The sequence below is a fragment of the Bufo bufo genome, chromosome 7 (assembly GCF_905171765.1).
Source record: "Bufo bufo chromosome 7, aBufBuf1.1, whole genome shotgun sequence".
Classification (NCBI taxonomy): domain Eukaryota; kingdom Metazoa; phylum Chordata; class Amphibia; order Anura; family Bufonidae; genus Bufo; species Bufo bufo.
The window spans coordinates 94,176,048-94,193,848 of NC_053395.1; the positions used below are offsets into that span (position 1 = coordinate 94,176,048).

The following is a 17,801-nucleotide window of genomic DNA, read 5'->3' on the forward strand; positions in this document are numbered from 1 at the left end:
AAGACCTGGCCTGAGCTCTGGTTCATTGCTGAGTTATTCCACCTTATGGTGAACACCTAGCCTCCCTGCAGATCCTTCTATTGCCTGTTGTTTCTTTGTATCCTTCCCTGCTACCGACCCCTGGACTGTCTTCCGCCTTGAACCTTCGCTGCCTGCCTCGACCCGGATTGGACATTGACTACCCCTCTTGGATTATCCCTAAACTTGTACCGCGTTCTGGGCTGTCAGCTGCTTACTGCCAGTGGGTTCCGCATCCCACTACTGGCTCCCTGGGAGGTTCTGACACACAGGGCCTCTGAGCGCAGTGTGTGAGCGGCGCAAAAGTCTCCTCAGCTCAGTCCCATTCCCTCCAGGCTGGCCCTCAAGGTAATGTATGATGATGATGACGGGCGGCACGAGGCCCCAATTATGTCTGCCCTGTCCGACTCAGGGCTGGTCCTCCATGCTCCCTGCCTGCCTGCAACTAGCTGCAGGCACCACCATTGCAAATTTGAAATGGCAGGCAGTGGGGAATGGGGATGAGTCGCTGACTCCCTCCGACTAGTAGCAGACAAGTGACTGCCATGGGGGGTGACGCAGTGAGTGCACAGTGAACTAGTGCAGCACCTACAATTACTGTATGGGGGGACCAAAAGGACTGCAGACATGATATGAGGCATGAGCGCAGCAGCCACAATAGGATACAGTGGGGGCAGCAGCCACGCAGACGGTCTACTGGTATACTGTATAGGAGGCCACACGGAGACATATTATGAGGGCAGCAGTAGCAGTCTGTGCGTGTCTGCTGACCCATAATGTCTCCAGTTGCGTTATGTTTCCTTGTGTCCCCCATATACAGTAATATCTTGTTGTGCCTCGCTGCCTGCCCAATGTGCCCATACAGAATATGGTGGTGCTGCTGCTGTCCAATCCAGTTTAGTTTAGTTTATGGAGCCTCAGCCTGCCCTGGAGGACTTCACCCGTACTACCACGCTAAGCACATCTGCCGTCGGTAGGCCAGTTGCCCGCTGTATAATGTGCCCTGCTCAGGGCTCATTATGTCACTGCTGCTTTTTCTATCCCTATTAGGTGACGGTCTAGTAGGGTCTACTACTTCCAGAGTCCAGTGGTGCGGTGCAGTACGAGAATCCCCCTGAGAGAGACACTGCAAGGTGAGGAAGGGCTGTGGTGGGTCAGGTGTGGGGAGTCAGTAGTGGATACATTTTTGTTAATATGCTGCTGCTCTTTTTTCTGTCCCTATTAGGTGACGGTCTAGTATTGTCTACTACTTCCAGAGTCCAGTGGTGCGGTGTGGTACGAGAATCCCCCTGAGAGAGACACTGCAAGGTGAGGAAGGGCTGTGGTGGGTCAGGTGTGGGGAGTCAGTAGTGGATACATTTTTGTTAATATGCTGCTGCTCTTTTTTCTGTCCCTATTAGGTGACGGTTTAGTAGGGTCTACTACTTCCAGAGTCCAGTGGTGCGGTGCAGTACGAGAATCCCCCTGAGAGAGACACTGCAAGGTGAAGAAGGGCTGTGGGGGTCAGGTGTGGGGAGTCAGTAGTGGATACATTTTTGTTAATATGCTGCTGCTCTTTTTTCTGTCCCTATTAGGTGACGGTCTAGTAGGGTCTACTACCTCCAGAGTCCAGTGATGTGGGACTGCGGTTGTGAGAGACAGGTGTACACAGCTCTGCTCTGCTGTGTAAGTTTTAGTTGTGTAATGCTACTTACAGGTTTCCTGCATGTCCTAGTACTAAACCCCTCTCCCACCACCACTTATTTTAAGCATTTGCTTCAACAGAACTGCATTATGGCTGACGCTGGTGAGACTGTGACCCCTGATAAAAGCGGGCGGACAAAGTCATGCAAGGCATGGGAGCACTTCACTCAACATCCGTACAACAAGTTGGTTGTCTGCAAAATTTGCAAAGCAGCGCTGGCGTGGCACGGAAGCACAACCGTGATGAACGAGCACCTGAGAAGGAAACACGTTGGCGTCACAGAGGAAGGGATAACCCCGTAAGTAATAATAAATGATCTGTATTAATTTATGCAGGTAAAAAGATCTTTCTGTCAAACCTACTCATTTATGTGAGTAAGTTAGACAGAAATAGATTTTTACTAATATATTTCTTTTTCAATCATTTCCAGTAAGAAGCAGCGCTCCATGAGTGAATTTGTGCATGTAAATCCCCAATGTACACCAGCACAAGCTTCTGTTCTCACAGGTGCTGTATTAAAAATGTTAGTCACTGACATGCGACCACTGTCCATGGTTGAAGAGAAAGGATTCCAGAGCATGGTCAGTGCACTAAATCCTTCATACAAGCTCCCATCAAGAACCCATTTCACCACACTAATGGAGAGGAAGTACAGGGAGACCTTTCAGCATGTGACAGATACCATTCACCATAATGAGAGCAGAATAGCGTTGACTGCAGACATATGGACCAGGGTAGCAACTGAGGCTTACCTTGGAATAACATGCCACTACATAGGGGATGATTGGAAGATGAATTCCATCTGTCTGACAACCAAGCCCCTGGAGGAGAGACACACAGCTGCACACATTGCAGGTTGGTTAGAGGAGGTTTTGGAGAGATTTCAAATTCCACCTAAAAAAATTATTGCCCTTGTCCATGACAATGCTGCAAACATGGTGGCTGCTGAGAACATCCTGGAGGAGAAGCATGGATGGTCCAGTATCCGGTGCACTGGACACACTTTGCAGCTTTTTATTAATGGTGCAATGAAAAATGCAGGTATTGATAGAGCTGTCAGTGCTGCCAGAGGACTGGTTGAACACTTTAAAAAAAGTGAATTAGCCAGCACCAAGTTGAAAGAGAAGCAGAAGCAGATGGGTACAGCAGAACATAAGCTTGTGCAAGATGTCAGCACCAGATGGAACAGCACTTACTATATGGCTGACAGACTCCTTGAGCAAAGGTGGCCAGTTACTGCAACCCTGTAAGACCCATCAGTTGACATAAAGGGCAAACATTATCGGGATCTAAAGCCAGAACGGTGGACTGTTCTTGAGGAGCTTTGTACAGCACTTAAGCCTTTTGAGTGTGCCACTGTGTTCATGAGTGGGCAAGAGTATTCATCTCTATCTTCACTGCCTGCAATTGTCAAGGGGTTGTTGAGGTCCACTGAGCGTGCTTCCTTTGAAACTGCGGCCATGAGGAGCTTCCAAGCCACAGTAAAGGACCAGCTTCACAGCAGATGGCGTGATATCCTATCAGAACAGGTTCAAAATCCTGTTATAATTTCCGCTGCACTGGACCCAAGATTTAGGAAGCTGAAGTTTCTGACACCTGAACAAATTATAAATGTGCAGGCAAAAGTGCAGACAGAGCTGCTTGCGCTAAGAAGAACCGAGATCCTGGAAGAGCAGCAGGAAACTAGCACGTCTACTTAGACAGCTGATGCTGAGCCAGGACCTTCAACATCAAGAACATCCATACTGGAGAGTCTCCTCGAGTCTGGTGGCAGCAGTGAAGAGGACACAGAGGGACAACACATGGAAGAGGATATTGTCAGAAATGAAGTACAGTCCTATTTTGCTGAGAAGCCTCTCCACAATGACGGCAACCCTTTTGAGCTGGTGGATGTCTAACGAAGACAGGTATCCTACATTGGTTAAACTTGCAAAATCATACTTGTCTATCCCAAGTACATCCACACCATCGGAACGCCTCTTCTCAGCAACGGGCAACATAGCGTGTAAGAAGAGAGCTAGCCTCAGCCCTGACCATGTGGATATCTTGTCTTTTTTACATTTTAATGCAAAATTTGTATAATTATGTTACTCCTAAAATTGTTTTAATATGGCCTTTATATATATTTTTTCAAGTAAAATGACATAATCCCATTATTTTGTCTTTTTGTTGTTTTTTCCGATTAATCGTAGAAATTATCGGTAACTAATCGATTATTCAAATAATCGTTAGCTGCAGCCCTATCGTCCATATCTTCGGAGGAGAAAAAGTATTTTTTCCCTTCCTCTATTATCTCCCCCTCCGACAACTGATCCTCATCAAGATCGTGTTTAAATGCTGACGCTCCCTCTTCCATGTCCTCAGAATCTGAGGAGGATGGAACAGATAAAATGCGCCTCCTACGAAAAAAACGAGGTTGAGGGGGGTGGAGAGAGGCCAATGATGATCTGATTTCGTCCTGAATTATGGTCTTAATCTCGGTCATGATGGACGGTTGCTCTTCCTTCAGAAGTTCGCTAATGCAATTTTTGCAGAGCTTTTTCTTATGTCCTTCCGGTAACTTTTTTGAGCAATTAATGCACTTAAAATACTTTGTTTTTGTTTTCATTTCTTTAACCTAGGCAGAAAGAAGAGCAACCCCAATCAGGCCCATGGACTAAGGAGGCAAACATATACAGGTAGATATGCAGGTTTTCCCACTGGGAAAGGTGGGTCTATGCATTCACCACGGGTCCCAGGAGCTTCCGGAGCGGACATGGCTGCTGCAGAGCCGGGGGAGACGCTGGCTGTGCGCTCCCGTGCTTGTTAGAAAAAGCGGCGTCTGATGTCATCAGGGATTGCCTGACCAGCGTGATGACGCGTGCCCCGATAAGCTCCGCCCCCACTGTATTTCTGGAGTGTAATAATATTACAGGCTATAGCTACTAGAGAGGGGTCGTTGATCCAGGGAGTTATTCTGATGGCCGTGTGCATTCGGCTTTACCGTTCAGTGAGTGTGGATCCACAGTGCCAACTAACTGGTTTGGCTTTGGGCTCAGCCCTAAAGGTGTTATCCTGGTGTCCCAGCAGCACATTATACCGCCCCAGAAGAAACAAATACCACAGTGCGGCACAAAATACTGTCCCAGCAGCACTATATACCACAGTGCGGCACATTATACCGCCCCAGAAGAAACAAATACCACAGTGCAGCACAAAATACTGTCCCAGCAGCACTATATACCACAGTGCGGCACAATATACTGTCCCAGCAGCACTATATACCACAGTGCGGCACAATATACTGTCCCAGCAGCACTATATACCACAGTGCGGCACAATATACTGTCCCAGCAGCACTATATACCACAATGCTGCACAACATACTGTCCCAGCAGCACTATATACCACAGTGCGGCACAACATACTGTCCCAGCAGCACTATATACCACAGTGCGGCACAATATACTGTCCCAGCAGCACTATATACCACAGTGCAGCACAATATACTGTCCCAGCAGCACTATATACCACAATGCTGCACAATATACTGTCCCAGCAGCACTATATACCACAGTGCGGCACAATATACTGTCCCAGCAGCACTATATACCACAGTGCGGCACAATATACTGTCCCAGCAGCACTATATGCCACAGTGCGGCACAATATACTGTCCCAGCAGCACTATATACCACAGTGCGGCACAATATACTGTCCCAGCAGCACTATATACCACAATGCTGCACAATATACTGTCCCAGCAGCACTATATACCACAGTGCGGCACAATATACTGTCCCAGCAGCACTATATACCACAGTGCGGCACAATATACTGTCCCAGCAGCACTATATACCACAGTGCGGCACAATATACTGTCCCAGCAGCACTATATACCACAGTGCGGCACAATATACTGTCCCAGCAGCACTATATACCACAGGGCGGCACAATATACTGTCCCAGCAGCACTATATACCACAGTGCGGCACAATATACTGTCCCAGCAGCACTATATACCACACTGCAGCACAATATACTGTCCCAGCAGCACAATATACTATCCAAGCAGCACAATATACCACAGTGCAGCACAATATACTGTCCCAGCAGCACTATATACCACAGTGCGGCACAATATACTGTCCCAGCAGCACTATATACCACAGTGCGGCACAATATACTGTCCCAGCAGCACTATATACCACACTGCAGCACTATATACTGTCCCAGCAGCACAATATACTATCCAAGCAGCACTATATACCACAGTGCTGCACAATATACTGTCCCAGCAGCACTATATACCACAGTGCAGCACAATATACTGTCCCAGCAGCACTATATACCACAGTGCGGCACATTATACTGTCCCAGCAGCACTACGGTATATACTAGGGATCGACCGATATTGATTTTTTAGGGCCGATACCGATAATATGTGAACTTTCAGGCCGATAGTCGATAATTTATACCGATATTCTGGTCATTTTCATTTTTGGAAAAAAAAAAAATTCCTACACAAATCTGCTGAAAATTAATATGGTTTATTGTTAACGTGTATTTATTTATTTTTTTAAATCTTTCTTTCATTTATACTTAATATTTTGGTATTTATTTATTTATTTTTTACTAACTTTTAGCCCCCTTAGGGACTAGAACCCTTGTCCTATTCACCCTGATAGATCTCTATCAGAGTGAATAGGATCTCACACTGTCCATGCTGCTCTGTGCTTTGTGCACACAGCAGCATGGAGCTCGACATGGCAGCCAGGGCTTCAGTAGCGTCCTGGCTGCCATGGTAACCGATCGGAGCCCCAGGCTTACACTGCTGGGGCTCCGATCGGAGGAGGAGGGGAAAGGGGACCCTGTGGCCACTGCCACCAATGATTAATACTGGGGGGGGCGCCCTGTGCCACCAATGTTTTTAATACTGGGATGGGGGTGGGGGGCGCACTGCGCTACCAATGATTAATACTGGGGGGCTTGGGGGGGGGCGCACTGCGCCACCAATGAAGAGAAATCTCTCATTAATTCATATACAGGAGGCGGGAGCTGGCTGCAGAATCACATAGCCGGCTCCCGACCTCTATGAGCGGTAGCTGCGATCCGCGGCACCTAAGGGGTTAACTACCGCAGATAGCAGCTACCGCTCATAGAGGTCGGGAGCCGGCTATGTGATTCTGCAGCCAGCTCCCGCCTCCTGTATATGAATTAATGAAAGACTTATCTTCATTGGTGGCGCAGTGGCCACAGCCCCTCCCCTTCTCTTGTCCTCATTCCTCTCATTGGCTGCAGCGGCAGCAGCAGCACAGGGGGAGGAGACTGATGGGATATATGTGACTCCATTTTGTCTCATTTAGCCACGTGTATTACATTTGGTTAGTGCACTACAAAACCTCCCTTCCCCCTATGGAATGTGAGACACTTCCTTAAACTGTTTCAAGAAATCCATACATTCCTTAGTTTGAAAGTATGAACAGTCCAAGCCATATAAGGTCATCTGGCTCAAGTGTCTGCTAGCTTATGTGTATATACCTGATTGGTCAAATGCTGTTACTATGAGTCAGCTATTGTGTTAATGCAGAGCTTATGTGTGACCATACTATTGGTCAAATACTAATGCTAACATATGATTGGATGTAAAGGAAGCTCAACCCCCTCTATTAAAACTGTTTGCCAGCTGTGAATAAACCAGAATGGATTGGAAATAGACATGTGTTCATCTGGTCAATCTAGTTCATTCTCCCGGTACCGGTTAGACTGAATTCAAGCTGATCGCCGAAATCTGAAGACAGGGACAAGTTAGGTAAAAGAGAGTAAATTTTCCTAACAGTTCTGGGGGCTCGGTTTCCGGGATTGGGAGGGTCCTCTTCAGGTCTACAGTGAAGGACATCAATTTTTGTCCTCTTGGACCTGGAGCAATGACCAAAAATCCCATTCAAGTAAGTCGAACCATCTATTTATGATTTCAGTGGACTGCGATGTCTGGGACACGCAAATGTTGATTGTAAGCGGCTCATATCATTGAGTCCATATCGTTAGGTATAAAAATGTTGATTATAAGAGGCTTAGTAAGTCCATATCGTTAAGAGATAGTGCACTATATAAGGATATCTGTTCCGGGAACAGAAGGATACAAGCTTGAATTAACTCTTATGTATATATAGTATAAGTATTTTAGAAGTATTAAGATTATCTGTCTGTGTGAGATGTTGGCCGGGTGGTAAGTTTACGGTCGCATCCCGCTTTGAAATCATTCTGTTTCTATCACTGCCAACATGTAAACTTTGTTGCACGGTCTAGTCCCACAAATTATTTCCTAGTTAACACATGAGTAGACAATTGGGCAGGATGTGAGAATTGACAGTTAAAATGTGAAACAGAATGTTATGCCCGGCTGGCAACAGGGATGAAAATCTGTAAAAATCTGTTAGAAGCTTACAGACTGGTTACATCAGAACTCCCGTGATTGTGAAGGGGGGCTATAGTGAGTGACAAGACACAGCAGAGTCAGGAAGTTAATTCATGGCAAGGGAAAAAGTGTCTCAGTGTTTGCAATTAGAAAGGGCTTGTGTTAAACGTTCAGAAATGAACTGGTTAAGTTTTGTTGCCCTAATGATCTGTGTGTTTAAATAGTGACGATTTATAGCCCTGGAATTAGAGATTACAGCACTAAAAGATGGACAGTTAATGCATAAGTGTATTGATAATTGAAGTTAGAGAAATGAAATGAGCAGCATTTCTTATTTCAAGATGGAGGATTTTGAATCCTATAGAGAACAAAGGTTGCCATGAGGCATCCCTCCCCCCCACCACATTCCAAAATGTCACTTGTAGTCCTACAAGAACTTCTTCTTGTTCTGTCTGGGATGTGTTTTCAGAGAGAACTCCCTCCCATCTCACCCCCCTCCTCTGCTCAGGAATTTCATATGGGGGTTGAGGGGGGGAGGGGGGCTGCTAATTGGTAAATGCATCAGCAGAATGTGAAGATACTAACCTGTGTTATTTCTAAGATATTCCAGACAGGGCTCCAGTATTGGATTAGATCTTTCCCAATTGTATGTTCGATGGTTTAAAATGTGCCTGCAGTGATGATGCTAATTGGAAGTGTCCAATCCTATCAATCTAAGGTTGCACCCATTCTAAGTCCTTATTCAGATATGAGTAAAAGTTTGAGGTACATGTGGTACAGCTGAACGTCTTGATGTATTGCTTTACTTCCCCTGTTTGAACACTCCTGAAATAAGAGACGCAAGACAAGAGGAAGTAGAAGGCGTAGTTATATAGAATAAGGGGCGATGTGTAATAACACTAAACAAAAAAACTACATGGCATATAAGATGATTTGTTAATTTTAACAAAATGACTGTATGATTAACATGTATATTGTTTTACAGTGACAGACCATCAGCAATTCTGGGTGTGGTATGAATATCTGCTTCCCGGAAAGCTGTGTTTGTCTGTGCTGCAAATTTTGGAATGTAACAAAGAGATTGTGTGATTGGGTGAAAGATACATGATTCAGTGGAATGTGAATGGGTGTGGCTCTGAGTTGTATGTACGTAGCAGAGCTGTGTGTGTGCAATTCATATTTTATGTGTAAGGGCGTGGTTATGAGCTGGTTTGTGAAGATGAGTACATGAAAATGTATATGAATGCGTATGGAATACGGTATTTGTTTTTAAATATGCGCATTAAGAATTTTATTTTATTTTCTTGGAAGTTTTTTTGTTTTTTATTGGTACCAACAGCATTGATCAAGCTGTACATTTTTATTTCAATTAAAAGTTTTTATGGGCCCTTTGTGTGTTCATGTCTGTATTGTCAGATCTGTTTGTTTCAATGTTTGCAGTTACATGTTACATGTTCAGTGTTGTGCTTAACATCAGAGCTCTGCTCGTATGGACAGCTAAGATACTAATGGCAGAACAGAGGACAGACAAAAGCGTCCACCAAAAGGGGTGGACTTAGGTGACTCAGAGTGTCAGGAAGGAAATGTGAGCCCTCTATGGGAATAAATGGGGTACTGACAAGGACATACAGAACAGATTCCTTACCAGTAGAAACCATGGACAGGGAATACATCATGTCATGTATTTAGCATTATACTAGATTGCCCAGTCAGCCTATTAGGGAGAGATTTGTTCATTAAGCTTGACTTGCAGGTATCAGCAAGGAATCAGGACATAAGAGTACACTCAGGTCTCATTCCAGTCTCTACACCAGTGCCACTGATTCTTGCAAACATACAGGACCACCCAGAATAACATTAACCCTGCATTATGGTCCTCAAATGAATATGACACAGGATTCATAGATTGCACACATTACACAGCTACTGTGAAACCAGGCGTCATCTCAGTGTTCCAGAAACAATACCTGCTGTAAAAAGAGAAACTTGATGGGCTTAGGCCAATGATAAAGGAATTCCTACAAAAGGGAATCCTGGCAGAGGTGATTTCACCCTACAGCACGCCCGTGAATCCAGTGACAAAGGCAGATGGTGCTGCCCGCTTTGTACAGGATTTAAGGGCCATCAACAACATCATTGTGCCTATAGCCCCTGTTGTACCTGATGTCACTTAATTATTATCTGCCATTCCAGCAGACACTGTTTGTTTCAGTGTGATAGATCTGAAAAATGCTTTCTTTTCTATCCCACTTGATAGGATAACCAGACTACTTTTTGCTTTTTCCTTTGACAGACGCCAACTGACCTGGTGCAGAAATGCCCCAGGGATATGCTGATTCACCTGTAGTGTACAGCATAGTCCTCCAAGCGATGTTAGAATCATGGTACATCCCCCCAAGGTTCTGTGCTGCTGCAATATGTCGGTGATTTGTTACTGTGTAGCATGTCAGCGGAGGCCAGCATTCAGGATGGTATATCACTGTTATAATGATTGTCAGGATGTGGTCACAAAGTGACACTTAAGAAAATGCAATGGTGTAAAATGCAGGTTGAATACTTGGGCTTTGTCCTCACAAAAGGTGAACGGAGAATCAGTGCAGAAAGAGTCCAGTCTATTGCGGGTTTGGTCGCCCAGCACACCAAGAAGGAAATGTTATCTTTCCTTGGTATGATAAACGGTAGACAATGGATTACTGATTGCTCCCACTATTGACAATGTTTTGAGGCAAGCCACTCTGGATGGAAATCCAGATTTGATTAAATGGTTTTCTGAAATGTACAATGCATTTGATTATTTGAAATGTTTACTCATGTCGAGCCCAGGGCTGGGCCTCCCTGACTATAATATGCCCTTCCACATGTTTGCACGCCAAAATTGTAAAACCATGGCGGGTGTACTGACACAAGAAAACGGAGGCAAGTTGCGTCCTTGTGTGTTTTTCTCAAAGGTAATGCCCACCTCTGTCCAGGGGATGCCGGCATGTCTGTGTTCTCTTGCAGCCTGTGCTATGATGGTAGAGTTGACAAATTCTTTCACAATGTGACATTACACCATTTTGCACACCACTCATGATGTTGTAGGCCTACTCAAGGACATCCGCACTCAACACAGCAGGCAGCTGAGCTCATTGCACTCACTAGGACATGTATTCTACATGCTGATAGACCTGTCACCATTTATACTGAGAAGTAGGTACACACATGGGGTAGTGTGGGACCATGGTATGATCTGGCAGAGGAGAGGATTTACGGCAGCAGATGGTAAGGATCATGTCTCACAGGGCAATGCGCTGGCAGTTAAGGTGGCGAAAAGCAACCTCACAGGTTTGTATAACCATTGGGAGATGCCATGTTTGGCACCTCCAACCCCTGAGATGTTGCAAATGCTTACTGATCTTCAGTGGTATGCCACTGAACAGGAACAGCAAGACTGGTGTTATCCAGTATTGCAGAAAAATCCTGAGATAGGATTAGTCTGCGAAGAGGGGAGGTTGTGTATTCCCCAACACAGTGCTTCCATCTTAATAGCACATTTCCACAGAGTAGGACATAAACAGCATTGAGATACTCATGGGTAGGCCTTTCCCCACACCATGGGCAAGACGCCCCCTGGTGGTGCAGGAAGGGGACTTGGACCTGATCAGAGAGAAGTACTAATCTGATCAAAGTCCTCAGTAAAACTGAAGAAAAAGTGGCTTGTAAGTCTCCTTCTCTTTCACAGGAATCAACCCGTCCATTCCGGATAGGCAACCAGGTGATGATCAAGATCTTAAAGAAGGGAAAGGAACCAGGAAGTTTCACCTACGGACAACCCACCGAGGTAGTCGTGATCACCAGAACAGCAGTCCTCACTGAACAATCGCCCACGTGGATCCACGCCACAAGGATTAAGGTGGTGAAGAAAAGAGAGGTACTAACGGGGGCAGACAGCCCTGACCTCCAACGAGGCCCAGAGGTACTAACGGAGGCAGACAGCCTTGACCTCGAAGAAGATACAGAAGGGGTACTAACGGAGGCAGACAGCCTTGACCCCCAACGAGATGACGCAGTCGGGAAATTCCTCGAGATGGCTGAGATGTAGTGCCTTAATAATTGTAATTTTGTGTCTCCTACTTACTGTCCCATGGCTGTGGAACAGACAGATATACCTGGAAACAGAATGCAGAGGGGAAGACAGTCTATGCAAGACAAAGGAGAACTTATGGCTGTACCTGGCCAAAACTCTGAACTTAACTGACTTTTGTCTCCAAACCATTTTATCGGCATCTAACATTTTGGAGACATGTCTGGTAGCGGTCCCCACCCCAGTAGATGTATGGACGGAGCTCCTACGTTCCCAATGGAATGACGCAGATATGGAGGATCATGATGTTAAATATGGATATGTAAATCCTTATCATGCTTGTTATGACTGTCCTACATATGAGACTCTGCAAAGTAATATGATAGAAGTAATTACAGGTCTTGTTACAGCAGCAGAAATATGTTATAACTTCACCTGTGATGAGACACTATTGCCCCCCTGCATACAAGCAAAAATGCAGAATAAGACTAAACCAAATATTTGTGATAGAGATTTAGGTAGTTGTAAAAAAATAGTATCAGGAAAGAATATGCAATGTAATATTACAAAAACAGTACCATCCCTAGACAAACATGTACCTCTACCAGCAGGATGGGTATTGGCCTGTGGGAATACTAGTTACACATACATACCGGCCAATATTACAGAGGGTCCCTGTACAATAGCCAGGTTGACATTAGCAATGATACCACTATTCCCAGCAATGCAGACACGACACACGAGAGACACTTCCCTACAGTTACCAGAAAATTGTGATTATAATGTGAATCTCCTCTCTAGATCAGAATATATGAGTTTAGGGATGTCTTTGATAGGAGTACCAGGCTTGGCCATATATAACCACAGGACAATATCAAAAATTTGCCTGTTTTATGGTAAAACAGATAAATGTCACTAGTGCAGTTCTGCAAGATATGCTGCTGGATATACAATCGTATGAAAAGGGCAACTATTGACTATTTATTGTTCCAACATGGTGTAGGATGCTCAGCGTTCGCAGGGATGTGTTGTTTCAATTTATTAGATCACTCCCGTGGAATAAAAGATAAAATAGGCTAATTAGAGGAGATGAGAAAACATATAAAACAGGATGTTGACCAAGGTTGGTGGGACTGGCTTTTTGGCTGAATACCTGACTTTGGTCAAATAAGATATGTTTTAGGAGTGGCATTTGCCGTGGTCGCTGCAATAGTGGGTCTCTGCTGTTGTCTGCAGTGTGTGCCCTCCCTTCTAGCTTCACCTTCAAGGTGGCCGAAAGAGGGGTACACTCAACATCCCTCTATACTCCGATAGAGGTAGAAGAGGTAAACCCAACCTCAACAAAGCCTGAGGATTATACTCCTGAAGGGTACAAGGAATACCTAAAGGCTTATAAGCAAACCAAGGAAGAGCAGAGAAAGAACCATATAGTATATATATATATATATAAGGTTCTAAGAGGGGATTTGATGGGATATATGTGACTCCATTTTGTCTCATTTAGCCACGTGTATTACATTTGGTTAGTGCACTACAAAACCTCCCTTCCCCCTATGGAATGTGAGACACTTCCTTAAACTGTTTCAAGAAATCCATACATTCCTTAGTTTGAAAGTATGAACAGTCCAAGCCATATAAGGTCATCTGGCTCAAGTGTCTGCTAGCTCATGTGTATATACCTGATTGGTCAAATGCTGTTACTATGAGTCAGCTATTATGTTAATGCAGAGCTTATGTGTGACCATACTATTGGTCAAATACTAATGCTAACATATGATTGGATGTAAAGGAAGCTCAACCCCCTCTATTAAAACTGTTTGCCAGCTGTGAATAAACCAGAATGGATTGGAAATAGACATATGGTCATCTGGTCAATCTAGTTCATTCTCCCGGTACCGGTTAGACTTAATTCAAGCTGATCGCCGAAATCTGAAGACAGGGACAAGTTGGGTAAAAGAGAGTAAATTTTCCTAACAGAGACACTGCTTCCTTCTGCCCTGTGCTGCTGAGGGAACACGGAGAGTGCTGAGAGCAGCGCGTTCTTTGTTCCCAATACGTTATCGGTATATCGGCAAAATAGATGCCGATACCGGTCAAAATACTGAATATCGGCCGATAATATCGGTAAAACCAATAATCGGTCGATCCCTACTATATACCATACTGCAGCACATTATACCGCCCCAGCAGAAACAAATACCACAGTGCGGCACAATATACTGTCCCAGCAGCACCATATACCACAGTGCAGCACAATATACTGTTCCAGCAGCACTATATACCACAGTGCTGCACAATATACTGTCCCAGCAGCACTATATACCACAGTGCGGCACAATATACTGTCCCAGCAGCACTATATACCACAGTGCTGCACAATATACTGTCCCAGCAGCACTATATACCACAGTGCTGCACAATATACTGTCCCAGCAGCACTATATACCATACTGCAGCACATTATACCGCCCCAGCAGAAACAAATACCACAGTGCAGAACAATATACTGTCCCAGCAGCACTATATACCACAGTGCGGCACAATATACTGTCCCAGCAGCACCATATACCACAGTGCAGCACAATATACTGTTCCAGCAGCACTATATACCACAGTGCTGCACAATACACTGTCCCAGCAGCACTATATACCACAATGCTGCACAATATACTGTCCCAGCAGCACTATATACCACAGTGCGGCACAATATACTGTCCCAGCAGCACTATATACCATACTGCAGCACATTATACCGCCCTAGCAGAGACAAATACCACAGTGCAGCACAAAATACTGTCACAGCAGCACTATATACCATACTGCAGCACATTATACCGCCCCAGCAGCACATTATACCGCCCCAGCAGCACTATATACCACAGTGCTGCACAATATACTGTCCCAGCAGCACTATATACCACAGTGCTGCACAATATACTGTCCCAGCAGCACCATATACCACAGTGCTGCACAATATACTGTCCCAGCAGCACTATATACCACAGTGCGGCACAATATACTGTCCCAGCAGCACTATATACCACAGTGCGGCACAATATACTGTCCCAGCAGCACTATATACCATACTGCAGCACAATATACTGTTCCAGCAGCACTATATACCATACTGCAGCACATTATACCGCCCTAGCAGAGACAAATACCACAGTGCAGCACAAAATACTGTCACAGCAGCACTATATACCATACTGCAGCACATTATACCGCCCCAGCAGCACTATATACCACAGTGCTGCACAATATACTGTCCCAGCAGCACTATATACCATACTGCAGCACAATATACTGTTCCAGCAGCACTATATAACATACTGCAGCACATTATACCGCCCCAGCAGCACTATATACCACAGTGCAGCACAATATACTGTCCTAGCAGCACTATATACCACAGTGCGGCACAATATACTGTCCCAGCAGCACCATATACCACAGTGCAGCACATTATACCGCCCCAGCAGCACTATATACCACAGTGCAGCACAATATACTGTCCTAGCAGCCATGGGTGTAGGAACCCCCATTAATCTGGGGGGGACAGCATTTTTGCTCGCCGGGTATATTCTTATTCAGTAAACTGCGGGATGTTTATATCGTTAAATTTTAAGTGTGTGTGTGAAGATACAAGCGGCACTTCTGCTCTCAGTGATGCGGTGCGCGTGTCCCGGAGAAGATCCACAGATAGTTGTATAGTAAGGACCAGCACTCGCTCTAATAGTAATTTCAAGTAGATTTAATGGTCACATACAAGTGATAAGTGACGCGTTTCGGCTACTGTGAGCCTTTGTCAAACGTAATGGATACAAGTTGCAAACAATTTAAATAGCCCGCGGTGGAGCTGGAAATGACATCAGGTTACCATGACAACGTTGTAAACAGAGGACACAACAATGCAGAGATAATGATTAAACAAGTGGATGAACAGATAACTATCATTGCTTAACAGGGCACCATGCTTTGCAGTGCTACATTCTATTGATCATCATAATATTATTATAGTATAATGTTCCATACTGGATGCTAGAAACTGTACCAAACTTATACAGAAGAAAAAAGGAAAAAAAGAACATAATTAATTCTCAGTGCACCATGCTTTACAGTGCCACATTTTGCTAAACCTTATATAATGATGTAAAATACTGAATGCAGAGGTGCTACAATTTTGCGTGGTAAACTTACGCCCTGATCAAGCACTAAATGACATGGATTGGAGTCAAGTTCTCTGTGAAAGAAAGAAAGAAAGAGGGAACATGTTGAGAGGGTCACTGCACACTGTAGCTTACAGAAAACTATTTACATCATAATCACGATTTAACCCCTTTGGTTCTAGGGTTTGGAGGCGATGAATCCAGAAAGCTTCTCTTTTCTTGAGCATCTTACACCCGTCTCCTCCTCTCCGGGGCAGTGATACGCGCTCTATAATCTGGAGGCGCAGCCGGGAGATGGCATGTCGGTGTTCCTCAAAATGATGTGGGATGGGGAGTAGTAGATTTTTCTTTCTAATGGTAGATTTATGTTTGCAGAAACGGTCTTTCATCCTCATGGAGGTCTCACCGACATACACAAGTCCACAGGGACACTTCAAGAGATAGACCACGAAATTGCTATTACAGGTAAAGAAGCCATTTATTTTACATGTTTCCCCTGTGTATGGGTGGGTGAAGTGTTCTCCTTTAATAGCACTAGAGCAGTGTATACATTGAAGGCATGGATATGTCCCATTCTTGGGTGTTGATAGCGTGGCCTGGCGCTGGGAAAGTCTGTCACTACCTACATCAGCCCTGACTAGGATGTCTCGGATGTTTTTGCACCTTTTGTAACATATCATAGGTGGGGATTGAGATTCCGTGACATTGGGGTAGGCTCTGCTGAGAATACTCCAATGTTTATTGAGGATAGTCCTGCATTTATTGATCCAAGGGTCGGTATTTCACCACAAAGGGAACTCGTGGCTGTTTATCACTGGTGGTGGAGCTGTCTTTAGGTGGTTTCGCCTGTTGTGTATTTAATAGATCTCGCGGATAACCTCTGTTACAAAATTTATCTAGCATTTCTTCCTGATGCGCCGTTCTCATGTCGGTGTCGGACACTATCCTGTTCACTCTCTGGAGTTGTGAATGGGGCAGTGATTTGTTGACTGCAGGCGGATGGTTACTGGTGAAGTGCAGCAGACTGGTGCGGTCAGTATTCTTGGTATATAGGTCTGTGTGTATCTGCCCCTTCTCATCCTTTATAACCCATGTGTCAAGGAAATAGATTTTAGACCCATCTGAATGCATGGTGACCTGCAGCTCCTTCCACACAGAGCTGATGTACTTCATGAATTGTTCGAGGGTTCGAATGTCGCCCCGCCACACGCAAATAGGATAGTGTCTGACACCAATATGAAAACGGCACGTCAGGAAGAAATGCTAGATAAATTTTGTAACAGAGGTTATCCGCAAGACCTATTAAATACACAACAGGTGAAACCACCTAAAGACAGCTCCACTACTAGTGATAAACAGCCACGAGTTCCCTTTGTGGTGAAATACCGACCCTTGGATCAATAAATGCAGGACCATCCTCAACAAACATTGGAGTATTCTCAGCAGAGCCTACCCCAATGTCACGGAATC

General features: G+C 44.9%; 1 protein-coding gene across 1 annotated transcript; it reads left to right on the forward strand.

The window, feature by feature from the left end:
• Positions 1–1,644: 1,644 nt before the first annotated feature.
• LOC121008769 (E3 SUMO-protein ligase ZBED1-like) lies at positions 1,645–2,952 on the forward strand. The gene is made up of 2 exons (XM_040441464.1): positions 1,645–2,000; positions 2,133–2,952. Exons 1-2 carry the CDS (start codon positions 1,702–1,704, stop codon positions 2,950–2,952), a joined length of 1,119 nt encoding a protein of 372 aa, XP_040297398.1. The 5' UTR covers positions 1,645–1,701.
• Positions 2,953–17,801: the final 14,849 nt, after the last annotated feature.

Bases quoted from the DNA above. Each gene is read 5' to 3' on its own strand.
- LOC121008769 (XM_040441464.1), top strand. From the start codon at position 1,702: ATGCTACTTACAGGTTTCCTGCATGTCCTAGTACTAAACCCCTCTCCC. The intron at 2,001-2,132 runs GTAAGTAATAAT...AATCATTTCCAG, and splicing joins ACAGAGGAAGGGATAACCCC to TAAGAAGCAGCGCTCCATGA.